Source organism: Cyclopterus lumpus, chromosome 7 (assembly GCF_009769545.1).
Source record: "Cyclopterus lumpus isolate fCycLum1 chromosome 7, fCycLum1.pri, whole genome shotgun sequence".
NCBI lineage: Eukaryota > Metazoa > Chordata > Actinopteri > Perciformes > Cyclopteridae > Cyclopterus > Cyclopterus lumpus.
In genome coordinates this window covers 20,142,908-20,170,476 of record NC_046972.1, presented here as the reverse complement: position 1 = coordinate 20,170,476, position 27,569 = coordinate 20,142,908, and the positions used below count along the sequence as shown (strand labels likewise).

Below are 27,569 nucleotides of genomic sequence, written 5' to 3'. Positions count from 1 at the left end.
ATGAACCTACACAGAGTGTTCACCAACATATGTAGCTCCTCACTTAGCTCCGCTAGTTGTTTAGCTGTCTGGCCACCAATGTTTTTGGTACTTTCATAGTGTGAAATCTTGGCAGCTGTTACGCTGCGTTCACAACAAAAGCGTTGCGAATTAGTAGATTCAACGCAAAGTCAATGCACAGATGTGAATGGATGTGAATAATGCGAAAGACAGTTAGAGAGGAGCTGGTGAACATAGTGTAGGAGCATTTTTAGCAGCTAAAGAGTTCAACAGGTCGACACACACACACACGCACACACTCCAAATCAATGATAACATTTATGTTATGTGCATAAACAAAAAGCCGTTTGCTAACAAGTTAACAACATCAACAATAAAAGGTGATCGAAACTAAATGCTGTGTTATAAACATAGACTTTAAATGCAGGTTTTAAAAAGGGAATCATTGAAACTTTACAGTTAAAGTTTACATTACAAAAAACCTTCACTCCAATCACATGATGTACAGGATCTCCATCAACTTATGGAATGCAGACGAATTATGGAAGTTGGAGTTTGCACCTTCAGTGATGAACCGAGGATGAGAAAAACACACCTCTGGTTCCCTCTTTCTCTCTCTCTCTCTCTCTCTCTCGTAAATAAATGCTTCACCTGGCTTCGATAATCATCAACATTTCACGGAAAATGCCCGCAGGACATAACCTTTAATTTCACAGAAGGCAGCTAATATGGAACAGCTCCTGTTGGACACGTAGTGCAGAGATATATCCACTTCATGTGCTACAGCCATAGCATAGCACTCACTCATGTACCCTTAACTATTGTGTCCTTTCTTTCTTTTCACCCAGGTTTCTCACTCGTCCATCAATACATCCAGCGTTTTAACGAGGTGTCTGGCAGCAAGTCAGGTGAAATAAAAGGAGAAAAACATTGAACTGCTGTACTGTTTGAATACAATACTGAGCTATTTCCATTATTATGAATAATGGAATTAATATTGAATAATACATTAGGTATTATTCAATACTTCTGGTCGGCCCTGCCTTTGCGCGGATAACATTAAATATCGTTTTCATGCCTTGCCAAATGAATCGCCCCTTGTTTGACAGGGTGGCGTTTCACCTATTTCCGTCCTTGTCATAATAACCTTTAATCTCTGGATTAATGTTGTTCTTCATTGACTCCCGTGTGATCCTCTATCTTTGCACATCCAAAGCAGCCCGATAAGAAAATGTTCAGCTGCGACGCAGCGTGGGCAGAGGATCACAATGTGGATGTCATGCACGGCGGTTTGAAAAGCTCGAGTGAATTAATCCGTCGTGTTCTCATTTAACTCTGTGGGCACAGTGTGTTGACTCTGCATCAAAGAGCTGACACGACGAGTCAATAGCAAATTACCTGCAACTACTTTAATACAAGTACATTTGTATTGTTAATTGCTATAAACATTCCATAGTTGTAACCATTCACTGCATGTCTCTGTTTTATATCATTGTAAGTGGAATACCTTTGGATTTTGGACATTTTATTGAAGAAATGATTAATAGAGAATATAAATTGCACATAAATATATCATGAAAATAATGGGTATTTGCAGACAGTATGTGTGAATCTATACATGAGGTATTTTGTTATATCACGATGTGCATAATGTTCACGATGTATGTTGTGATGAGAGATATCCACATATCCATAAAGCTATCAAGTTGACAATAATCTACATGTAAATCAAACTGCATATATTTGAGATGTATAGTCGCCCATTGAGCAATGAGCTGGCACAATTAGTTGTAAAACGTGGCAAGGGCTCATTGGCTGAAGTCACTTTTACGTGAATTCAAAACAACTACTATCAAACAATGTCCATCTTTTAATGAGTATCTGGTGGGAAAAAGCAATTTTTTCTTTCAACACAGCATCACCGGGAATACATTTGACGTTCCTGACATCTGCTGGTAGCAAGAAAATGTGTCTGTTTCGGCCTACTTATATATATATGAACTATATTTAAAATCTACTTTTGTTTGGTTTTAAATTTCAGGTTGAAAAGTACTTTGCTCATAATTAACTGTTTCTTTTAATTTTTGCTGGCTTTGTGTAGCTGTCATCCGGATAGCATCAAAGACTCCTGGAGTAATGATCACGCAGTATGTAGTGAGCATACCGGAGGGGAAAAGCGCCCCAGATTTTCTGAGTAAACCGATCCCTCTTACTATCAAGGAAGGTGGGTTTCATTATAACCAGCACTAAAACTGATATATTTATGACATTATATTGTGACTTAGAAGAGCCGTGGGACAACAAATGACTAACTGATCGAAGAAAAGTTGATTGCTTGGGTTTCATCGCACTATTTTCTGATTATGAACAGTCGTGATTTCCACATATCCTTTAGGGAAAGTAGCCATTTTCAAGGTTGTGGTGACAGGGGATCCGAAACCAGAAGTGTCATGGAGAAGAGCTAAAGGGCCGACGACGGACAAGGACAAATTTCAGATTAAATATGATGACTCAACAGGAGAGCATATATTAGAGGTGGGTGATTAATGATTTCAGTAAGGGTTCAGGGATATAGCAAAAATATATCACAATTTGTTTCTGGCAGGATAAAGAGACAAAGTTTATTTTGAAAGTGTGCAACAAAACAACTAAATTAATGTCCACATTTCAGAAAATATTCCCTACAAGATAACACAGCAAACCAAATCATGTTCTCAGCACTTTATGCATATATTTTTTAAAATATTCAGCATATATTTGATGCACTGTATTTGATCCACTACACTATTAAAAAAGAAAATGTGTCATTTTTAAAAGCTAGCTTGTTTGTAATTCGTTATTTCCCTCTTTCAAAACAGTGGTGAAGAAGAATTGGAGGAGTTGAGGTTTCATTGAAACTAAATTATGACTGGCGTGTTAATGAGTTTTTAATAGCACAGCAAAACAGTGTTAACAGTACAATTGTAAAGAAATGCATTAATTCAATAATGTACATTTAATAACGTATCGCATATAATTGTTTTTTCTAGATTATCAAAGTGTCTGGTGAGGAATCGGACACATACAAATGCTCCGCTGCCAACGAATATGGAAAAGCTGTCTGCACAACTACATTAAATGTGGATGAGGGTGAGTCGAAGATATACAGTTCTGAACTGACTGTCTGATGTCGGGGAGTCGTAAGTCTCTAACTGGCATTGTAATTCCCTTTAACGCTTCTTCTCATTTAAAAGAAAAGTTTTTAGTGTGTCTTTAATTATTTTTTAAAACAGTGCAAAGCCTTATCTGACTTCAACATTAAAGCTGTGAAAGACTAACAAACCTCCGCTGAATTTGTTGCTTTCAGCTTCAAAAAATCCCTCCGACTTCAGAAAGCTGCTGCGGAGAAGGTAAGGAAACATATATCATGATATTAAAAAAAAAAATATATATAAATAAATAAATGTGTGAGAATTTCAAAGTTCATTCTTATCTGGCCCGAAAAATATTTTTCAACATTTGCTTGACATCTTTAGTAAAGGACAGGAAAAAGCAGGAGGGGAAACTGATGAAAGATTCTGGGACAAAATGCTGAATGCCGACAAGAAAGACTACAAGCGCATCTGTACCGAGTTTGGTGTTGCGGACTTAGATTTGATTCTCAAGAAACTGGATGAGAAGAAGAAGAAGGAGAGGGCGCAAAATAAGTGTAAGGTATGAAAACGGTCGGCTATAAAGGAGATGCATTTATCTCAAGCTAAATTATATATATATATATATATATATATATATATATATATATATATATATATATATATATATATATATATATTTCTCACTCTGACTTATTTTCAATCAGCTGTTCCTATATCTCATCAATATCAGAAGGCAGGTATTTATATATTTATTTTAAAAGATGGCTGTGCTTCATTAGAGTTGGAAATTGAGGTTAATGAGATGGTCCCCATCTCTTTTTGGTAGTGTAGCACAAAGTCACAAAAGAGACGTCACTGTATAATTCTCAAGGCTCACGCAAAAGGGTGAAATGAGCCTCTAACTGTGTTGCCAAGCAAATGGCATCTCAGCATTGCTGTGCTATTTGCATTAGGATTATGTGATTTGCATGTATTTGGCACACATTTTCCCCTTTCTATGCAAATGAGCCTCATGCAAAAAAAAAAGAAATCTACAGAAAAAAAGCCAAATCTGAAGGGCAAAAAAAGCACTCAAAACGTTGCACATTTGCATTGTGATATCATTACTGCAATACCTTTGTGAATTGGACCTTCAGCCGGGGAAGATACTGGTTGCACATGAAGTTGTGAATTTTTATTGAATATTACCCCTCACCATTGCCTTGGAGTGTCATACTCGGAATACTGGGTGTGAAAAGTACGCATTGTGTATTGCCCTCAACACTTCCCACAGTGAAGAAAGAAAAACAATACCCTTATATGGAGAACCACAGGGATCAGTGGTTACCCATTACATGTTATACTTTATATTAATGCTATTTGTAATGTTACTGAATTATTCAATGGTGTCATCTTTGCAGATTTGCTCTTGAAAGGGTGCTGGAAACCATCAAAACTTGGTTTGATGTTAATACATTTTCTTTTAACATAAAGAAAACAAAATGCCCGGTTTTGCACACTAGATTGTACGTAGGCTATATTTATTGTACTGTATGTGATGGCTGAATTTTAAAAAAAAATACTGATGTCATTTTATGGATGGACTTTACTTGGCAGTGATGATATAACATTACGATATTATAAGTATCCTCTGTGTACTTGGCAGGATGGTGCGATGTCATATGATGAAGACGGAACGGAGAATCACGGCCTTGCGAGTGCTGGGAGGACGACGAATTCTAATATTAAGGGCCTGATGCAAAGATGCACGGGGCTCGATCAGGTGGATGAAGAGGGGAACCTCCTCTTCACGGGGCTGAATCTGACGGAAGAAGAGGCCACCCTCCTCTCTTCTGAATTTAAACGTAGGTGCAGGGACGGTGTTTGGGATTGAACCACGAGTGCATTTTTAGAAGGTTTAACAAAAGTCCATTTCATGATGGCGAGATTACCGTTTTAAAGACAGTTAAGGGTTTTTAACGGTATACAACCATTTAAAAAGGAAGAAAGTAAATTATTCGCTTAAACAATGTCATATGTTTTAGCTTCAGATTTACAGAAAAGGTGACATTTGATTTCAGTTTTATGAATACGTGTAGATTTGTCTGGTTCAGCCGACACACACACACACACACAGTAGCTTTGTGTTACCAAATGAATACACGGCTCACGGACTTCTTTGCGTTGCTTTTACAGTTTCCGGCGTGGACTTTGTTATCAAAATTCAGGAGCTTACAGCCGAAGAAAGACAGGACGCCCTCTTTGCGTGCGTCCTGACACACCCACTACCCACTATCACGTGGATGGGCAAGGGCAGGGCCTTGGCGGAGGGAGAGAAATACAGCATAACCGTGTCAGAACACAAACTGATCCACCGACTGCTGATCAAAGACTGCGACCTCCTGGACAAAGGCATCTATTCGGCTGTAGCTGGCGATGCGTCGTGCAGCGCTTGGCTGGATGTTCAAGGTAACACCCAACGGTATAATGCGCCAATAACCAATCTTTCAGCGTGTGCTGAAGTCATCCTAATTGCTGCCCTAAGTAGGAGTTATGATTTCCACAAATATACGGTGAATTATGTGTCACTTATGTTGCATTTCATATCCTCGAAGCTGACAGTGACCCTGCATCTGCCGGCCTGAAGAGAAGTCGTAAAGCTAACTTGGCGAGTGGAGCGACGATCGACCTCGAGAAGGTGGCCAAAGAGCAACAAATGAAAAACCGAGAGCAGATGGAGAGGATTTTAGCAGCCGTGAAGGAAAAACACAGAGAAGGACAAGTGGAAGAAGGGAAGTCATCAACCACAAGTGGAAGAGATGGTGAAAGAAAGGCAGCCACTGGACCGGGTAGAAACAACGGAGCAAAAACCAGTGCCCTGTCCGGGCAACCAGGGAGCAAAGAGAAAGCCAAGAACAAGAACTCAAGAAGAAAAGGCAAAGGAGCTAAATCAGACGATTCAGGGTGTGTAACGCAAGCAGGAGAGCAACGCATAGGTGTCCATAAGAAAAAGAAGCGCATCAGATCTGGTCAAATGGAGTTTGACAAGGTAACAGGTAAAGTTGATCTATGCCGAACAATTCGTTTACACCGTCAGCACCGCAGTGAGTAGTCAGGGGTGATTAAAATGTTGTTTATGATCAAAGCATGCAGACTTGCTGCCATTTTTCTTGTATTACATATTACTATAAGAGAAAGATAGTGGATTCATTTAGAACATGGTTGGTAAAATATTGTCTTATGAGCAGTTTACCACCTAATTCAGCATCATATTTATTTTTTTTTTTTTTTTTTTTTTTTTTTTTAAATGGTACATCTATCTTCTGGTTTAGATGTGATGCCTTTTCAACATACGAGCTGAAGCGGTGTAGTCGAGAGAGTTTCCACACAACAAACCTGATCCACTCAACTATTCTACTATGATTGACATTCCACAGATACTGATGAAGAAGAAGAATTTTCTGAAGACGATGAGGACTTTCCTGGATCTGCAAATAATTCAAGACACAGAAAACATGGTCAAGAGAAAGAAGATGAACAAACTGGTAAGATAACATGAGGAAAATGTGCCGCTCGATATCCATCCATCCAATCATTTTCATCCGCTTAATCCGGGGTCGGGTCGTGGTGACAGCAGACCCAGCAGGCCGCGTCAACAATAGAGGCTTCGAACGTGGTCCACTCAGATTCCATGTCCCCAACTTCCCTCGGGATGTGTGAGAAGTTCTTCCGGAGGTGGGAGTTGAGGACCAGACGTTCCCAGTTCACCCTCACTACACATTTGGGCTTGCCAGGTTTTTCTAGCCGGCTCCCCCGCCATCTGATCCAACTGATTACCACCAGGTGGTGGTGATGGTGATCAGTTGGCAGCTCTGCTCCTCTCTTCACCCGAGTGTCCAAGACATACGGCCGCAGATCATACGATACGATGACAAAGTCGATCATTGATCTCCGGCCTGAGGTGTTCTGGTACCAGGTACACTTATGAGCCTCCTTATGCTCCAACATGGTGTCCATTAGCGAGACACCGCTCGGGGTTCAGATCGGGCAAGCCGTTCCTCCCAATCACATTGAATTGACCGACCAGGTAATGTAAACATACGAGCTGAAGCGGTGTAGTCGAGAGAGTTTCCACACAACCAAACCTGATCCACTCAACTATTCTACTATGATTGACATTCCACAGATACTGATGAAGAGGAATATTCTGAAGATGATGAGGACAGTCCTGGATCTGCCATTAATTCAAGACACAGAAAACATGGTCAAGAGACAGAAGATGCACAAATTGGTAAGATAACATGGGGAAAATGTGCTGCTCGATATCAATATGTATGGAAATGATCCATTTCTTTTCTTTGACAACACTTTTTGAACTGTGCTCAGTTAACTTCCCTAATAATGTTTTTCATTATTGATTCCTCTGATTGCGTGTTGTTTTCTGTGCAGAGTCCAGCTGCAGAGCTGGAAATAAAGACTCTACTGCGACTGTCAGACGCCCGAGGCACAAAAAGAAGGCTCAACAGAAAGGACTTACTTCTGGTAAGAAACAACAGGAAACACTGACTGCAAGCGGCCGCCTCATGGTTAGCCACACTTGCATCACATGTGGTAGTTAAGTACTGATGAATAGTCTGATGCAGTTTGTCCATTTCTGGGTAATGTAACATTATGACAATAAGGTGTTTTGTTTCTTTGTCAGAGCTTTAATGGTCTTTGATGCCTCTGTAGTCACATCTAAGGAGAGGCTTTTATTTGAGGCTGATATTCTAGACCCAAACAAAGGCAATTAACTAAGTGTACAAGACTGAGGGAGCATCAAACAGGACTATTTTCGCTTTAATTTGGTTTAATGTCGTTTTAAATGTTATTGGAATGCACCCCACTGGTGGAGAAAGTGTGCTTTGTTTTAATAATGAAGTTGTGAAGTAGCATGGTGATACAAAAACAGCTGGCACAGGGTTCTTGGGCGATAATTCTGTCTGTTGTCATTGTTGCTCTGCTTCTAGGGCAAGATCCAAATGAACTAGCAAGTGACGATGAAGCAAGTGAAAGTGATGAGAGTGTGGACTCGACTGGCCAGCACAAGCATCCAAGCTCTTCAAAGAAAAGCAAGAAGCAACAGAAAGCTGTTAATGGTAAGAGGCCCGAAGTGGTGCACTACCACATGGAAGTGTAGTCTGTGTAAATGGCCAGAAAATTTAAGACATTTTAAAAAATTGGATCTTTTGCACCATGAAGCTGTTGAAATTGTTCCACACATTTTTCTTTTATAAGAATAAGGAGAGGCTCATAAACGTATACTTTTGTTGTGTAAAGGCAGAAATAGCTTTATCACTTTGGTTTTCTAGTATGTACGAGTAGTGTGTTTTAATGATTTCATATTAGTTTAAGTAAGCCTTACATACTGTTAAACTCATTATTGGTAACATCACATGGGCACCTTTTCAGACTCTCACTTATAATTGTCTACATTTTAAACAAATGACTGTGTTTGAGAAGTTCAGTGAGTAGTTTGATTTTGTTTTTAAAGGTGAAGGTACGTGTCCTGAAGACCACAGTGAGTATGACGAGACTGAAGATGCGTCCGGCAGAGCAGCACATTCAAGGCGTAAAAGACAAGGACCACTGATCGAAGACGTGCTGATTGGTAAGGAACCTAAAGTCAGAGGAAGAGGAAGAGGCTCCAACTGGATCAGTCTGTTGATCCAGTATTCAAAGGTCCACATACCTGCTGGTTCCATGTATGACTTCTCATGGTTTTAAAGACAGTATTAGTATTCATAGTAGGCCTAACTTTATATGCATAGAATCTGTATGGACTCATGACGTGTGTGTATTTTATTGTAACTGAAGAGCTCGGAACTGCAGACAAACTAAAAGCCTCGTAAAATATAATCATTACTTATAACTCATAGCTGTATGGGCTGCTACTTTGGCACAGCGGGGAGCCGCCCCCAGGAGCACACACTGCAATGCCACATTTTTAGGCATCTTCATTTGTGTATGACATGAGTGTTCCTGATAGATTTATTGTTTTTGCTTCAGGGAGCTGTCAACAAAACAATACACATTAAATCATTGTAAAACAGGTCTGCTCCCAGAGCCCAACTGTTCACTGTCTCGTGTGCGTGTGTGTGTGTGTGTGTGTGTGTGTGTGTTAGATCCAGGGGTTCATTTCATCTGTGGTTTGTCTGATGTCAGTGCCGTCATCAATGAGACTGCTGAGTTCACATGTAAGCTCAGCAGTGAAGACTGTGAGGGAGCCTGGTTCAGAGACGGCAAAAAGGTTAGTCGTGAAGGTCAAAGGAGTGAACTATATATTTAATTTGTAATTAATTCTCAAGACCATATTTCAAAGAGAGAGCAATAATTCAAGGATAAAATAAGCAGAACCTCTGGTTTAACTCCTTTTCACTTTCTGATGCAGGGGACATGTCTGCATCAACGCTCATGCATACATTAATTGCCATGGTTACAAACTGATGTTGTATAATATAAGCAACACAGCGCTTACAGATTGGGAGATCACTCCCTGAACCGAGACCCTTCTTATCAGGCGGTCTGGGTCCGGTTGTTTAGTCTGCACCACAGTTCTCATGTTTTTCACGCCAGCATTTTAATGGCTGAACACACTCGAGTTGAGTGTGTAACCGCAACCAATCCGGCCAGAGACTTCCATTGGATACATCCCTCTTTCTCTCCTCACCTTTCCATCTCTTTACTGTAAACGGCATATATGCCTAAAGAAATGCATTTGCATTTTCCTGATGGAGGTAACTGGAAATTACGACGTTTATAAGCTATGAAATACATACCTCAAACATTTGGCAGATGTTTCTATACTTTGAGCGTATTTGGGACAGAAAGCCCTTTTGGCCATGCAATGTTTCTGATTTGAATAATTAATTAACAGTTGTTGCTTGAATTGCTTATTAGTATTATCATCATCTGTCTGCCCCTTTTTCCTCTCAGATATCCCCAGATGACAATTTCAGTGTGACTAAAGACGGAGCGATCCATAAATTAGTCATAATCAGGTGCGAGGAAGAGCACTCTGGGAAATACCGCTTTGAGGCTGACGGTCGTAAAACAGAGGCAATGATCAACGTCAAAGGTTTGAGAAGTTGTTATGACATCAATTATGATTTTATAGTATCCAGTATAACTGGTCAACCAAAGAAATGTATATTAACAGCCACGGAACAGAATCAGATCACAGCTAAATACCAATTAAATAACTAACTGGCTCGTTTTGTGTAGATCCCCCCAGGTTTGACCACGAAGACCTCCAGGCTTTCACCGAGCCTGTGACAGTGAAAGTGGGGCACAACGTCATCTTCAAACTGAATTTTGTTGGCAATGAACCCATAAAGATTAGGTGGTACAGAGAGGGAGAAGAGCTCCTCGATGACAACAACACAAAGATAGAGAAATCTGCAAGTCACAGCCGCTTGCTCCTGAGCAGGTGCCAGAGAAAGGACACGGGAGAGATCAAGATTAAGCTCAAGAACGAACACGGCTTCATTGAGGCAATTTCACAGTTAATTGTGCTCGGTGAGTGAATGGAGGACGATGCAGAAATTCAATACAGGAAATTATCTTATCACAAAGCAGATTTGTTTTCTTCTTCTTCTTATGCTCTATGTAACTCAACAATAAAAAGGTCAGTCAATTGTCAGTCAATTAAAAGGAAATAACTCAACATCCAACTCCTTCAATACAGATCTAATTAAACAGATGCCCAAAGGGATGAGTTGTGCAGCAAGTTGTGTAGTAAGAAGTGCTTTGCTGTAAGATCTTAAGAACAGCCAACAGCAGTGTCGTTAAACGCTTCATGGCTCATCCACAAACCCCAATTGTAAAAAAAAAGCAGGCCAGCCTTTTCTCTAGCATGTGAAAAGAGGGGCACATTTCACTGAGCCCATCTGTGCCCCGACAGATTTAGGTACTTATTTTATAACTGCAGCTCGTTTTTGTTCTACATGAAGAGGAATCCCAGTTGGTGATAATGTGACAGGTTAAAGATGAGTGGTTTTTTTTATAGTACATTGCAGTGCTTGACAGAAGTTATTATGTTGAAACCTCTGCTACATCTGCCATCGCTAACAGCATCACAACTGTCAGATTTTACCGGTATTATATCTCAAAGAAAATGCTCCCCCCCCCCCCGGTATAATAGCAGCATTCACTTTGACTTTCAAGTTTTAACTGACACGTTTTGGATGTTTCAGACAAACCCACTCCCCCCCTGGGTCCAGCAGAGGTAATAGAGAGCTCAGCTATTTGTATTGAATTTAGATGGAGGCCGCCGAAGGATGATGGCGGCTCACCGGTGATTAACTACATGGTTGAGCGACAACAGGTGGGACGAAACACTTGGAAGAAAATAGGGGAGATCCCAGGTGTGCCCAGCTACCGCGATACAGACGTGGACCATGGCCGGAAATATTGTTACCGTATCCGGGCAGTTACTGCCGAGGGTACAAGTGAAGTGATGGAGACCGATGAAATGCCAGCCGGCACACTAGGTGAGTCAAACTGGTGCTTTTGTGGTATCAGTTTGATCCTCCTATGACAATAGATGATAAACTGCACCCACTGAGCTTTCACTTTTTAAATCACTTTATCTAACACTTTCATTGCCGAGTGACAAAATGTCCTCCAACGCCTCTTCTTCTCTTGGCATTACCTGTACATACAAAACTCCCCCACAATACCAAACTGAAGACAATGACAAGTCACACGGCAAAGCAATAAGAATATACTAGAGTCAATTCCATTGCCCAAAACGGTCACAACATTTGGGCTAAATAAAGTAAGACAATATTACACGCAGTGACATCTCATTTTCCTTTCCAAATCGAAAAAAAAGACCACTATTTTTCACTGGGTTGTAAATCTCTGACTGTCACAGACAGAAAGCTCAACATATGTCATCCTCCTGATGGCATAACAATAAACTAAAAGGCCATCAGAAAGGGTACAAGGGTACAAACACAAGCCCTGTCCGGCACAACACAAATAAAACTCAAGCATAATGCAAAAATACTGACTTACACTTACTTATTGATGTCTTGAAAAGGAATACTCCAGCGGGCAGTCCTTCCTTTGCGTGTTGTTTAAGTTCTCGATAGAGGCCATCAGTCTCACCGGTCTACAAGACTCCAGAGAAAGGTTGAAAGTTGTCCTTGACAAGTCTGAATAAGTGCTCTCCAAGGTCATGCTCTGCTTTTTCTCCACAAGCTGTTGCTGTTGGCAAACAGTTCACATTAAATTTGGATTGCAGATAACTTTATCGCTGCTGACTAAGTCGCACACCGGCATTTCATCTCAACATCAGTCGATCTGCACATGTGCAATGAACAACATATTGTGTCTCCCCTGAGCCCTTCTCGAACTTATTCTTTCCCTTAAAGAAATCTGGTGTGAAAAACTTCATTACTTAATTTTTTCCGTTATATTATTGGAATAGTTATTTGTCACAAGTGAATTTATGAAGACTGCAAATTCCCAGTTTCATGGGAACATGTATAAATTCTATAAGGTCACTTTACATATCTTTCTACAGTAAGTTACTTACAGTAAACACTGTAAGTATGTGGCTAGCATAACTGCTTATGATGATAAAAGATCCTAAGCGGTTACCGTCAACCCAATGTGATTAATGTTACATTTCTTAGCAGGTGTAATAGTGTATAACTATATGAACTAAACCCTAGCATATACTAACGTTACCAAATATCAACATATCATCTACAAATGTAAGCTAGCCCACTGTAGCCAACATAATGTATTATAACGTGTCTAGTCATTACTACACATGAAACCCATACTAATACATTAGAACTAATTAATTAAGTTATAGTAGCATTAGTTAGTTAGCTTAGCTACAGAGCTAACATCAAATAGCAAACTGTTTGTCGTTAGAGTTTCTGGATTCCTCAAAGACAGTTAACTATATTAACCTGTCGGAAAAGTAAAGTCAACGTATATACGAGGTTCTGGGTGGTTCTAACGCCCGGTCAGCCCCGAGTGTGGGTGCGGTTCCACGTTGGTACCCAACAGGCAGGTGTGGCTTACGTCACCTATCGGGGCGTGTGACAAAGACAAAGACAATTTAAAGTCAGATATCAGCAGAGACCGGTGAAGACATCTCTCTCACGTGGGCGAACGGTACCGAATCCAACTGGAAAAGACTGCCGTCGCTGCAGGAACTGCCAAGCTGCTAATGTTCCTTCGTCAGTCATCAATCTGATTATTCACACCTGTGCTTCTCCCACTGTGACACGTCAACATGTGTCTCTTTAAGCATCAGTTGATGTAGTGTCATTAGTGCCACCGGCTGTGCGCCATTACTTCTGAGACTATACTGTTTGCCACTGGTCTGTCTCTCTTACACATCATGGAGGCTATCGCAGAACGTGTGAGGAATGAAAGTCAGTCTGTCTTTCTATAACTGATGTGAGATGGTAAATAATTATAATCATTAGTTATGAGTTAATGCTTTTCTTTCTGATCGGCAGCCCCAAACCCTAAAATATTATTTAATGTATCAATAAGACAAAAGCTGCAAATTGTTACACTTGTTGACTAATTTACTTTCACTCGACTGATCAATTGAGAAGCATGATCATTTCAGCACCTTGCTGATAATAACAACTAGAATAAGAGTAACAAAGCGTACATGTATACTGCACTTTCCTAAAAGCAACGGATTTGCCTTTGGACTGTAAATCAGCACAAAACACTGCACAGATGTCAGAGCAGATTTCTTCATTTGTAACATGGCCATGTTGTAAAGTATCTTGGTGATTTATTGTTCATCATGCTTTGGATCATCTAAACTAAGTCAAGTCTCAAACTACAAAAGATAGTTCAGTCTTTCCGACTACAACCGTTACAGTTTTTCTTGTTTTCTGCATGTTTCAGCTTTCCCTGGCCCTCCAGCACCTCCGATGGTTGTCAGCTCCTACGACGACTGCATCAACGTTTCCTGGGCTTCACCGAGTAAGACCGGAGGTTCACGTATCCTGGGCTATATTTTAGAGAAACGCAAGAGGGGGAGTAATCTGTGGACCGTTGTGAATGCCATGGACGAAATCATAAAAGGTCTGTCATTTTTACTTGACTCTCTTTCAATCTGATGCCATTGGAGACCACAACACTGATGTTTTGTTGTTGTTGTTTCTCTGAAATTACTTCCAGAGAAGAAATATGCAGTGAAAGATGTTGTGTCAAGAATGGAATATGAATTCAGAGTCACTGCCATAAACCTCTCAGGACTTGGTGAATTCAGCAGCCCCTCTGAGTTTGTTTTTGCACGGGATCCAAAGAGTAAGTGTTGCAATGGATTATCAATGCACCTTAAATAAATTGTATTTATAAAATGATCGAATGTGTTCCGTGATATTTGTAATTGCACGACGTTTAATGTACCTCAGAGCCTCCTGGTAGAGTTACAAACCTGAAGGTGACGGATACTTCCTACACCCACTTGGTCCTGACTTGGACCAAACCGGAGGATAAACCAGAGATACAGGACGAAGCGATGGGATATTTTGTTGAGATCCGTACTGCCGAGTGCATTGAATGGTCCCGCTGCAATACCGCTCTCATTATCACGACTTCCTTCAGCGTGAAAGGCCTCAAGTCCATGAACATGTACTGGGTGAGAGTAATTGGGGCGAATGACGGAGGAGAGGGTGCCCCCGAGGAGCTGGCCAACTATGTCCTTGCAATGCCCTCCCCTGGTATGTCAAAAGAAGTGAAGAAAACAAAGTAATATGCTGCTGGTTAGTTGTTTCTATGCATTAACATTTTGAAACATTCTGTTTCTTTTCAATATACCATAACGCTTTTAATATTTATCATTTCCTAATGCTTCTCTTCATGATCTGTTTAGTGTTGTATGTTAACAGAAATATTTCCAAGGTACAAAATCACTGCCCCTTCATTTCTCACTCCTTTGAAATCAATACCAAGATATATTCTCTGTATTAAAGCTCCCCCCCCCCTCCCTCCCCCTCCACACTATGTAAGAGCCTTGCAAAGTTAAATTTTTTTCAGAAAAGCACTTGCTGTCATTGCTTTTGCTCATTATTCTAGTGAGGCCAAAGTTCACAAACAACAAGATGAAGAGCTTCATGGTGGTGAGGGCAGGGAACTCTGTTAGGATCACAGTGAACTTTGAGGTGAGATTTAAACTTTAGGTTAATTATCGGCAACACACTGAGGCAAAGCGGGGTTTGGAGGGAAATCAAAAGGTTGCAACATTCGGGCCTGAAATATTCCAGACAAGACATTACTAATGTCCTTTTATTACAGGCCTCCCCTCGGCCACATATCATGTGGGTGAAGGACAACGTGCCAGTGGCGAAACGGGTCACAATCAGTAACTCTGACGGCTCATCCCAGCTGCTGATCCCCTCATCCGAGCGCTCCGATTCGGGCATCTACTCCATTTTGGTGAAAAACCTCGCAGGACAGGAGACATTCAGTACAGAGGTCAGGGTCACAGGTAAAACTAATAATGAAGATGCACATCTTCTTTTGCCACATCAATGTCCAAGTAGTGTAAATGTCTGAGCCAGTAAAATGATTGTGGTCACAGATGATCCAAAGCCTCCTGGACCGGTGGAGCTGGAGGAAAACGTGCCCGGCACGGTGACGGTGATCTGGGAGCCTTCTCCTGATGAGAAGCGCGATGACCGCCTCAACTACACGGTGTCCAAACTGGACTCTACCAAACGCACATGGACAACCGTGGCGGAAAAACTCTTCAATAACAAGTTTACAGTCTGCAACATCATGCAAGGGAGGGAATATCACTTCCGGGTGTATGCCAAAAACGACATGGGCGTGTCTGCACCGTCAGAGTCACCAATCTGTGCGACGGAGAAGAAGAAAGGTGCGTTTGTGGACGTCAGATTGTCGCTTCTTTCGGCAGGGAAATTTAATCTTACCGTTTCTCGTTCCTCGTAGAGAAATTTGCGGCGAGCGTACCGACCAGAAAGGACTGTGATTTGCGATGCGCTCCGACCTTCAGCGTACCTTTGAAGCTTCACACTGCACCCAAAGGCTATGAATGCTATATGAGCTGTGCGGTGAAGGGAAACCCCAGACCTCGCATCACGTGGTATCGCAACCACATCAGCCTCAACACTAATACCAACTATTACATCTCCAACACCTGCGGAGTTTGCTCCATGTCGATTCTCCGCGTAGGCCCCAAAGACACGGGGGAGTACACCATCTCCGCGGAGAACGCCCTCGGAAGGGCCGAGTGCTCCACCGTCCTCAGTGTCAGAGGTGAGAGAGAAACACTCCTGCACTTCAATTCAAACGATGGGTGGAATGTAAAGAACCAGATGCATTATGCTGAATCGATTTCATCCGTTTTCCATACAGAGTGAAGAAACTGAAGGCGCCACAGTATGAGCAGTATTAATTTTAAAGCTTAGATATAATACAACATGTTTGAGTTGATGTGGTTATGCTGCTTGGCTGTAATGCACCATTTGCAACAAGAACATTATGGACTCGTAGTAATTTTACTGCTAATAAACAAAAACAGTGTATTTGGTTCTTTTGAAGATTGGAGTGTGCCGTGGTTCAAATCAGATAATCAATGAATAGCATGGTCCAGTTGATTGTTGATAAGGGTGAAAGCATATTCTCCTGAAAGCAGATAACACTAATGATATGCCGGCTCATGCCCTAGCTCAGCCTTAATGGAGTTTATCGTAGTTTTGAGGGCAACACAGTGCGTAAGAAGGTTTTTGGTAGAACCGGTATGACGTTCAAGAAGCCAGACTGGACGCCCTTCCACAAATCAACAATCAAATGTGAATCGACGACATTAATGCAATTAAAGTAAAATAAGCGCTATGGGAAATGACACCAATGACAATAATCAGGAAAGAGAAATAAAGGCTTTAATAAACAGAGTGCACAGACAAATGAAATACCCTGAGCAGTGTTTAGATGAATTCAGATGGGATGTAAGAAGGTATCATTATTTTTTAATGTGCCCTTTTCCACAATCTGTGCATTAATATGACCTGTTTTTTTTTTGTTTTTTTTTAAAGGACGCTGTCGGCTCCTATAATAAAGTGAATTGTATAAACTCAGTGTCAGCATTATACCATTATAACCCGTCGTGGCCCTGCATGCAGTGAGGAGGCATAAATAGCGCACAGTAACCGCACGTGTAGTTGTCCCATTAGATGACAGCGGCGCACATGGTTAGCGGAAGCTCCCCCCCCCACCCCCACCCCACCCCCCCACCCCCTCCCGCTGGCAGCCCCGCCCCCTCCTCCTGCTTCCTGAATGGACCATCACGGTGCCTGCGGACCACGCCCCCCTCCCTGCTCAGCCTGTTCTCATCTTCAGGCTCTTTACACCGCTTCGCCGCTGCAGCCCTCTCGGTACTTTATATTGCGCGTCGGTTTGAATCCAGCTCGGTTTGCGCCTCCTGAAGGGAACCGGCGCTCACACGTCCAGTCCGGTCCCGTCCGGTTGACCCTTCCTGGCGTCTCGGGTATCACCGCTCTGCCTGGCTAGAACATTGTGTCCCTTAGTCGGGGTGGTGGGTGGTGGTGAGAAAATGACCGCAAAGCATCGAAGAGGCAAAGGCGCCCACAAGCATGACGATGACGGCTCGTTCAAAAGCGACGCCGCGGAGTCCGAAGTTGTCTCCGGAGTCAACGGGCACGCGCTCCTCCTGGGTCTACTCCTGCTCGTGGGGATCGGCGGCGCCACCGGCGCGTGGTTCTGTTTCCAGCAGCACCAAACTTTAACTTACTTGACGGACAATCTCATGGGCATGCAGATGAAAATAGTGAAACTACAGTCCTCCCATGAAGCAATGCGGCAGTCAAGCGGTGAGGTAAGACGGACATAAATACAGAACGAGTCTTTTTTTTTCCTGGGATGGTATAAAAATCACACGGGGTTTGCAGCCCTTAACTGCACAAAACGCCTCCTATCATATATATATATATATATGTATATATGTATATATATATATGTATATATGTGTATATATATATATATATATATATATATATATATATATATATATATATATATATATATATATATATATGTATATATGTGTATATATATATATGTATATATGTGTATATATGTGTATATATATATATATATATATATATATATATATATGTATATATATATATATATATATATATATATATATATATATATACATATATGTATATTGCCCACTAAATAAGAAAAAGGCCTCTGCACATGCTCACACTGAGGAAAGTTAGACCTGCAGGCCTATCAGATTTCAAAATGCCAACAGCCTGACTTGAGTACACACCGCTGCTATTTCTAACATCCTCACAGAGACCCTGCTGACGTTTTTAACGAGGGTGACCCCCTTGACCTCCCACTGCAGGGACTCTTCTCGCCCCACTGAAACACTAGTGGATCGGGGTGCTCACTATCAAGAGTTCTCTGTGGGAAATGTCCGTATTTCTAACCGCAGTTAAGTATTTCTAACACGATTCTAAAGCCGTGCAGAGGATGCTGCCAAAATAGTGAGAAACCAGTCAGTCGTGATCCAGGGCTAAATTTAGTCTGTGATACTGAACACCGGATCAGAAGCTGGTTTACGGGCCATCGGAAAAGATTGTGTAAGAGCAGAAAGTGATGATTGTTTCATCTGGAAATATGTCGGAATATTAATTAGAAAAGTGCTATACTTCAATAACCCTTTTATTACTATTAATATAGCCTTATGTATCCACATGATTGAACTGACCCTGTTACGTCATGACTGCTTTGAGCCACATTTCCCTCCACCTGTGATGTTAATAGAATTTCCAACTATGTTTAAGTTGCTGCAGGCGACTTCAGGGAGATTTTTTTTAATGAACTAAAATAAATGTGTCAGCCACTTTGCATGAGAAAGGCTCTGCCAGCTCGGTCTTGTTACGGACGTGTTTAGTTGGACTTCTTGGAAGTAAAGTGCCCCTGAGCTGTACATGCATGATCAGACCTATTCTGATTGATTAAAGAAATGCTTTATTCATTTCATGGATTTATATGCTCTGATATGGGAGGAGACATATTGTTTTTCTGACTTTATTTAATAGAAAACTGGATGAATACAAGCACATTTTGAATTTAAAACATCTTTTACAGTAACATAACATTCAGTAACATAATGTTGATTCTATAATGTTCCACTAGTGTAGTTTAGAGACCATCGAAGCACCAGTTCAGTCAGAGTGATAGTCACACCAAGTGGCCATGTTGACCCACCATCGCTCCTGTCCGTCACTTTGCAGCAGCACGTTTCAGAGAGCCTGGAGACCCGCCTGAATGCCCTGGAGGATTCCTACGCACTGGCCCAGAAACAGGTGGGCATGGCCCTGGCGACGGCCGAGCAGCTCAAGACGTCAGAGCTCCCCTCCCAGGTGCTGTCGCTCCACACGGAGATGAGAGCCCGCCTGGCGGAGATGCAGCAGGCCAGCGTGTCCCTGGAGCAGCTGAGCCAGCTGCAGACCACGCTGAAGGGGAAGAGCGAGGAGTTCGAGGGCGTCAGGATTCAGGTGGACGGCCTGGCCACACTGAGCGCCGAGCTGTCCCGGAAGGTCGAGGGCTTGGCGGGGAGCGTGGGAGAGGCGGAGTCTCAGCTGGGGGAGAGGGCGGGACACGTCGCCACGCTGAGTGCCACCGTGGACGGACAGGCCGCCGCGGTGCTCGGCCTGAAGGAGCAGCTGTACACCTACCAAGCTCAGCTCGAGGCCAGCACCCTGGAGATGGCTACCGTCAGGTGGGTTGGGAAAAAGAAACAAGAAAAAGGAGCAGCAGTCTTTAGAGCTGTGGAGGAAATGGCTCACCTGCTCTGACCCATAACTTGATGTTGACTTTGTCAAAGCCTCTCTGGCTGTCACTGTCTCTGTGTTACTCTAGTCCAGAGACGGGAGGCCTCATATTCACATTGTAAGATTTCCCCGATCTGTGTGATTATTTGTATTGCGTTGATGATTTGTTGGAGCTGAATGGTTTTGCATTAAATGTGTAATGTTCTATTGTTGAGCAGCAGAAAGCAACATAATGAAGCCATTGGTGGCAATAGGGGCCAGGCTTCATTGAGCTAGACCATTAATTCTATAATATCATCATCATCATTGTTGTTATTATTATTATTATTATTATTATGTGACGATTTAAAAACCATAATTTCCCTCCCTGTCTTTCAGAGCGTTGCTTGAGAGTGAACAGTCGCTGCGGCTCCAGCAGGCCAGTGTGGTGGAGGAGCAGCTCAATACGGTACGTCGGAGTCTGGAGGAACTCGGCAGCCCAAAATCTGAACTCAGGACTCAGCTGCAGGAGAACATGCAGAAACAGGTTACCCAGGAAACCAAAAAAAAAACACACCAGCCTATCAGATTGAGCCTGACAGTCAAACTGATTTGCCATTTGGTTTCACTTCACTCACTCGGCTTGACACTGCGTACCCTTTGTACATCCGTGTCAATCTCATCCAGGCTTGTCACCAATTTGCTCGTACCATTTAGTTCTTTTATTAACGTTAAATCTATTCTTAACCCCGGCCAGAAAGCTCTGATTGGACGATTTATTCTCCAACTGGCTGAAAAAGAGTACATGAGTTGCCGAACAAGTCGTGACGCATGTGGCGATTCTGTAGCCAGACTGAATCAGATCATGTCAAATAAATAAAAGACGTATAAAGAAATATGTTTTCCTCATATCAAACTATATCTATAAAGGCAGAACATGCGTGACATGCCCTAGCTCACACACTGTCACATGGTCTCTTTACTATTTCTGTCCACTTTGTGCCCAAAGGGAACCATAATGAGATTTTCATCTCGTTAATTTGAAGGCTCTAATTGCCAGGCATGGCGTCTCTGATGGATTTACATCTACACTTACACTCATTTTGCTCTTATCCCATTTGCCCAGGCACCTGGATGCCCAGAAAGTGGACCTGTGAATCTTTTTCTATCCAGAATCTGGTCTACTAAGAACTAATATTAAGTATTTTATTGCTTTCTATTGCCGTAGGCGGAGGGACAGACGGAGGAAGAGAAAGCTGAAGAAGAGGAAGCTGCATCAACTGAAGAGGAGGCACTTCCCGCAGACGTAGAACAAGAGGCGTCCAACCCAGAAGAAGAGGAGCTTCCCGCAGACGTAGAACAAGAGGTGTTCAACACAGAAGAAGAGGAGCTTCCCGCAGACGTAGAACAAGAGGCGTCCAACCCAGAAGAAGAGGAGCTTCCCGCAGACGTAGAACAAGAGGCGTTCAACACAGAAGAAGAGGAGCTTCCTACAGACGTAGAACAAGAGGTGTCCGACCCAGAAGAAGAGGAGCTTCCTACAGACGTAGAACAAGAGGCGTCCAACCCAGAAGAAGAGGAGCTTCCTACAGACGTAGAACAAGAGGCGTCCGACACAGAAGAAGAGGAGCTTCCTACAGACGTAGAACAAGAGGCGTCCAGCCCAGAAGAAGAGGAGCTTCCTGCCGATGATGAACAAGAGGCGTCCAACCCAGAAGAAGAGGAGCTTCCTACAGACGTAGAACAAGAGGCGTCCAACCCAGAAGAAGAGGAGCTTCCTGCCGATGATGAACAAGAGGCGTCCAGCCCAGAAGAAGAGGAGCTTCCTACAGACGTAGAACAAGAGGCGTCCAACCCAGAAGAAGAGGAGCTTCCTGCCGATGATGAACAAGAGGCGTCCAACCCAGAAGAAGAGGAGCTTCCTGCAGACGTAGAACAAGAGGCGTCCAACCCAGAAGAAGAGGAGCTTCCTGCCGATGTTGAACAAGAGGCGTCCAACCCAGAAGAAGAGGAGCTTCCTACAGACGTAGAACAAGAGGCGTCCAACCCAGAAGAAGAGGAGCTTCCTGCCGATGTTGAACAAGAGGCGTCCAACCCAGAAGAAGAGGAGCTTCCTGCCGATGTTGCACAAGAGGCGTCCAACCCAGAAGAGGAAGAGGCAGATAAAGGAGGAGAGGCAGCTGCACAGGAGGATGCACCTGTCGAGCAGGAGGACTATGTGACAGATGAAACTGCTCCTGCAGAGGAGGTGGAGGCCGTAAATGAGGATCAGATGCAGCAAGACGAGCCAGTCGCCTTATCAGAAAAGACGGCAGAGGTGCAGCAGATTGAAGAAGAGCCTGAAGAGGAGAACCAGGAAGCAGACGAAGAGGAGAGACACACAGCAGCAGAGGAGGAGGAGGAGGAGGAGGAAGAGGAGGGGCTGGGAGGGGAGGAAGTGTCAGAAAGAGAGGAAGAACAGCAGGATGTAGCAACTGAAGAGGAGGCAGAGGAGACGGATGATGAAGATGAGGAGCCATTAGAAAATGATGCTTTACCAGAGGATGAATGTAAGTAAGAATATATCAATAATCATTTATTAACATCACTGATTTGCATAATGCTAATAATATGTTCTTATGTTTTACAGAGAGCCCGTCACCAAAAAGTATTTTTTTTTTTTCCCATGCCGGACACTTTCGCAGAATATTATATGACAACTACTGCAGGAAGGCGGACTTGATTGCTGTTGTTTAGGTGCAGTATTCATTATGCGGTTGCTCTTTGGACAGCAGACCTCAGTCAGAAGAAATCGGTCACTGTGCTGGCTTCAAAGCTGAAACCTGTACCTCAAAATATGACACGGCTGTTAAGTTAGGAAATTAATAATTCAGGGTTAACCTGCCAATAACCACCTCCGAAGCCTTAATCCATAAAAGAACTCTTTCTCCAGAGCACCTTTCACTGTTCATGACTCACACGTTGTTCATGGTCAAGGTTAGGCTCTGTCCTAAACTGGAAAGCCAATGACGTGAACTGTTTATCAATGCACTTGAAGCCATAAGAAATGTTACAATGTTTCCTCTCACTGCCTGAAATGTATCGTCGGAGCATATTTTAAGAAGGGAAAAACTTATTGTATCCCAGTTGTTTACTCAGGCAACACAGCCACCTAAAAAGCATCTTTTGACAAGATGAACGAGAACAATTCCTGAATGTTTTTAAAGTAAGGGACTAATTGTAGTTGATAGATTTTTGTTTTTTTTAATTACTTTTTACATTACTTAGATTTAACACTTTTTACCTAATTACAATCGCACTCAGACCTACACACTTGCAGTATTGTAAAATGCAGTGGGTAAATTCCTCTACCTGGAACTGCTTCATCATCATTTTACTGCTTTTAATACGTTTTTAGTTCAGACTTTACATCATTTACTAATTTAACAAACAACAGCGACATATTCTACGCATTAAAGTCGCTGCGAAACAGTTGTTTCTAACTTAAGAGGAGCCTCAGGGATAAATTACTCTCTAGATGGGTGGAAAACTATTACAGCAAAATCTTTTCATCCAAAACGACACCAATTGGGCCAATATTGATTGATCATAACGGTTTGAACTTTACCGTTGCAGTCAAACGGGAGCAGAAATACACAGAACAAACTACTTTATGCTGCAGTCAGACTTTTTAGCTTTTAGGTTGCAGAGGAGAGATCTCCAGATGGACACTGAGGCTAAAGATGGATCAGAACTATGCCGGGAATCTGAAATGTGCAGGAGGAGCAAGGAGTACCGGTGTTCATGTCACCAGATATTAACCCCACCCAACGTGTCGGTGAACATTAGAAACTAAAAGGTTCAAATCACAATACTGTGTGGTGCTGAGATGCTCCTAAAACAACTGGAATAATGTGAAATCTTGACTAATGCAGAATAAATATGCAAGCTGCAATCAGGGCAAAGAATAAGATCAGTTATTAATAATGTAAAATGTATCTCTATAAAATGAGCTCTTTTTTTAAGACATAAATGATGCCATGTTTGGAGTCAGACTGTTTAGTGATTCAGTTCTTTGTAGTACACTAGGACCTGGACCCCACTGGGCCCTTTGACTTTTACAAAACGCACTGCATTCTCATCTCACTTTGCCATGACACTTTTTTTTAAATAAACCCTTGTTTTACTTCTGTATACTTGATTATGTGCCATTTTGTCGTACACAATTCATATTGTGTATTCCCTGTATAGCCAAAGCTTGACACCGCTTAGCCCCGAGTGCAATAAAGCTCAATTGTTATCCAGAAACTATTTCAAAACACACCAATGAGCCACATGGGGTGCACTGGCTGACATGCGCTTTCATTATGCACCATTTATTACAACATCTGCATGTTTCATGCGGAAGGAGGCGATCTTTAAAGAATAAGCATTGTAATGTACAGTTATATTTGGCTACAAATCTTAATAAATATTCAATTGAATGTCCCAGAGGAAAAGATACTCCCCTTTTTAATATTATTATTTTTCTTTTACATATAGCAAGAGGCAAACTGCAACAAGGTCACAATGGACGCATTCATACAACTTATCAAGAAATCTGTTTTCTGCACACATGTTCAACTGAAGTGTGTCAAGACTTGCTTGCATTAAGACCTTTCTAGACAAGAAGTCTCAATCGATTGAGAGCATCAGAAGCTCTCCCCCTCCCCCCCCCCTCCCCTCTCTCTAATCGAGCCGGTTACAGTCGTTCCCTTCAGCCTCTCCCACACATCACTGCTGCAGTGTCTCGGTGCCTCCGTCTCTGACCTTCCACAGGGACCATGCAAGCGTTTGCTCCCAGGTAAGTTTCAGAGACACTGAGTCGCGTTGTTCTATTCCTGGATTCTTATTCCACCCGTTTCATCCCCCGTTTCTGCAACGCTCCTCGACCTGATGTTTGTCGTCTTAATGTGTAACTACACTCTGTACTGCAGGCCTCTTCCAACTGATGTATTTTGAGCTTGCAGTTTGTTACTTTAGGGGCTGAACATTAGTCCTTCTCTTTGATCAGCTTTTGTATGTACATTCGTAATTATTGGCCAAGGGATATTATTCTTAGCAACTATTTAAATGTATTAATTATTAACTTTTTTTTTTTAAGAGGACTATTTCACTGTTAAGGCCTTCGGGTTGCAGATCTGGGTGGACAAAATCGAATATCCTTTTTTGCATTGCACATTATACAGGAGAGTGAGTCTGTCCGGATGCAGGCTGACTCCACAACTGAGAGATCAATAGCAGTAAAAGCGGAGCAGAGGAGGGGCCGAAGTCTCTGGGTAAAGCACGAGCCTCGCCATGACGCTTGCTGAGCTCTCTGTCTGTTCAGCCGCTTGCAGACATTGGGCTAAGTTCTTTAAGTGACAATGAACATGCATTGTCAGAGCATCTTTCCTTCTTAATTTGATGTATTTGCGGTTTCAATAATATGTTGGGATGGTGCATAATGCAGGGAAGAAATGTAGAATGTGTAAATCAGTGGGGTGTTACACCTGCTGATGCAGCATTAGGTTACAATTAAAGATGCACGGCAGGAGAAATGGCTTTTTGCATTTATTTTTTAGAAAATGAACATAACATTTTATATTACAATATACTATGCTCCCAGAATCGAGATATATGTATTGTTTATGGAGAATATGGATGGATTATAATGTTGTGCCGCTAGCGTGTGCCCAGCTGGTTAAGCAGGAGGTCAGATGGGGGCTAATGATTACATTAAAATACAGTTTCGCAGCCTGCATTGTTAGACGGTTTCTTATCTATCTAAAATTCTTTAGGTTACATTTTAAAACCTTTGTCGGATGTTTTACCTGCTTCTTAAAAGAGAGATTAGAATCAATAAAAAAATCCTAAATATTTCAAATCTAAAACTACCTGTAGCCTCTCACCAGCAACCTGAACATCTGGCTCCGGTGACACTTTGCAAGCCTCTTTGTGAAGAACATACAAACAGTCTTTTTAACATTCAGGTGAAGGCAGGAATCTGAAAGCCATTTAGTTACATTTGTCATTGTGGACGTGAGCTTAAGTGCACCTTGTTCTTTGCGTGCACATAAATCACTGTATCATCAGCATACATTTGAATATCACACCCATTGCAGACACCCGGCAAAGCTTTAATGTATAAACTGAATATTAGAGGTCCTAAAATAGAACCATGGGGTACTCCCACATTAGGTCTCAGTGTAGATGATGAAACATCACCCACTTTGACAAACTGGGTTCTTCCTTCAAGGTAGGATTTTAACAAAGCAAGAGACTCTCGTAAATAATGTAAATTTGACACTTTATTAATCAGGACATTGCGATTAACCATGTCAAACGCCTTCTTGAGGTCAAACGCCTTCTTGAGGTCAAGAAAAACTGCTGCTACTACACCCCTTTTATCAATTTTAAGCTTCACATTCTCATATACATATGTATATATTCACATACATGTATACACACAAGTATACCCATATACTGTACATATGTATATATGCATAGACATACATATACGCGTAGACATGCGTGTTTACATGGGTACACACATGCGTATATACACATGCACATATATACATATTCACATACACATATAAGTATATATTTATATACACACGTATATATATGTATGTGTATATATATATATATATATATATGTATGTATGGCCTTCTCTTGAGAAGTTGTTCCTTTTTTTTGTTAATGTTGAAAAGCAAGTCTGGCTGTTGGAGTTTAACACTGATGAAGTTTTAAGTAATACTGTTATACTAGCAATAAGTAATACTGTTTACTGGATTATGTTTTAACTGTTGACCTTAATTATTCAGGTCCAATTAATTGGATTAGTTACCTGTTATTATTCACAGATCTTTTTTGAAGTTTCATTACTTAAACTTTATGTTGACTGTCTTTTTCTGCGCTCACCCAGGTCATATCTGACCCCAGTCAGGGATGAGGAAGCAGAGTCTCAGAGGAAAGCAAAGTCTCGTCATGCCAGACAGACCCGCAGGTCAACACAGGTAGAGATCAAATGGCTGACCGAAGTTCAGGTTTCATTGGATTGGGTTTTGACTGTCGACTGATATGAATCTGTATAAATGTGCTACAGGGGGTGACTCTGACTGACCTGAAAGAGGCTCAGAAGACCAACAGCCTGTCTCCTCTAGACAGACAGACGGAGGAAGGAGTCACTCTGGCTGAAAGGAGCTGTCGGAAAAAAGGCTCGACGGATGACAGGAGAGTCACAATCGGCTCGACGGAGACCACAGAAACAACGGAGTTCAGTCCCAAGTGGAGCAAAATGGACCAGGTTATTAGTAGGAATTTACGCAGACTGGGGACCGGCTTCTGCAGCAGTGGTTGATTTGTATTTGATTTATTTGTTTCTCTTCTGCTTGTACAGCAGGGGAACATTGAACCCAGGTTAGAAACCCTTCATGAGTCTCCGATACCTCCGGACCTTTCATATGCGTGTGTGGCTGGATCCCGTGGCCTGATTCACTGCAACAACTCTTACATAGGTCAGGAAAGCATATCTTATTTATTATTTATGTGTGTGTGTGTGTGTGTGTGTGTGTGTGTGTGTGTGTGTGTGATGTATTGAAGTGGTCG

At 42.1% G+C, this 27,569-nt stretch overlaps 2 protein-coding genes and 1 long non-coding RNA gene across 3 annotated transcripts; all 3 read left to right on the top strand.

Moving 5' to 3' along the window:
* Positions 1 to 17,678, top strand: LOC117734013 (immunoglobulin-like and fibronectin type III domain-containing protein 1). Its single transcript, XM_034538032.1, has 27 exons — positions 1 to 31; positions 849 to 908; positions 2,102 to 2,224; positions 2,396 to 2,535; positions 3,030 to 3,129; positions 3,347 to 3,389; positions 3,516 to 3,693; positions 4,780 to 4,978; positions 5,310 to 5,582; positions 5,729 to 6,169; positions 6,551 to 6,658; positions 7,300 to 7,404; positions 7,563 to 7,655; positions 8,123 to 8,251; positions 8,647 to 8,763; positions 9,278 to 9,402; positions 10,089 to 10,230; positions 10,377 to 10,670; positions 11,348 to 11,644; positions 14,046 to 14,225; positions 14,322 to 14,450; positions 14,558 to 14,866; positions 15,222 to 15,307; positions 15,441 to 15,633; positions 15,727 to 16,023; positions 16,098 to 16,424; positions 17,575 to 17,678. The coding sequence occupies exons 1-27, from the start codon at positions 1 to 3 to the stop codon at positions 17,676 to 17,678; spliced, it is 4,623 nt and encodes a 1,540-aa protein (XP_034393923.1).
* On the top strand, positions 17,487 to 22,358 carry zgc:66479 (uncharacterized protein LOC327541 homolog; the record flags this gene model as incomplete). The annotated part of the gene is made up of 4 exons (XM_034538351.1): positions 17,487 to 18,003; positions 19,439 to 19,926; positions 20,357 to 20,426; positions 21,186 to 22,358. Coding segments are annotated over exons 1-4 (2,013 nt in total), but the record flags the coding sequence as incomplete, so codon positions are not given.
* A 26-nt stretch (positions 22,359 to 22,384) lies between these two features.
* On the top strand, positions 22,385 to 24,130 carry LOC117734191. The gene is made up of 2 exons (XR_004609784.1): positions 22,385 to 22,506; positions 22,587 to 24,130. It is a non-coding gene; the product is annotated as an uncharacterized LOC117734191 (long non-coding RNA).
* Positions 24,131 to 27,569: the final 3,439 nt, after the last annotated feature.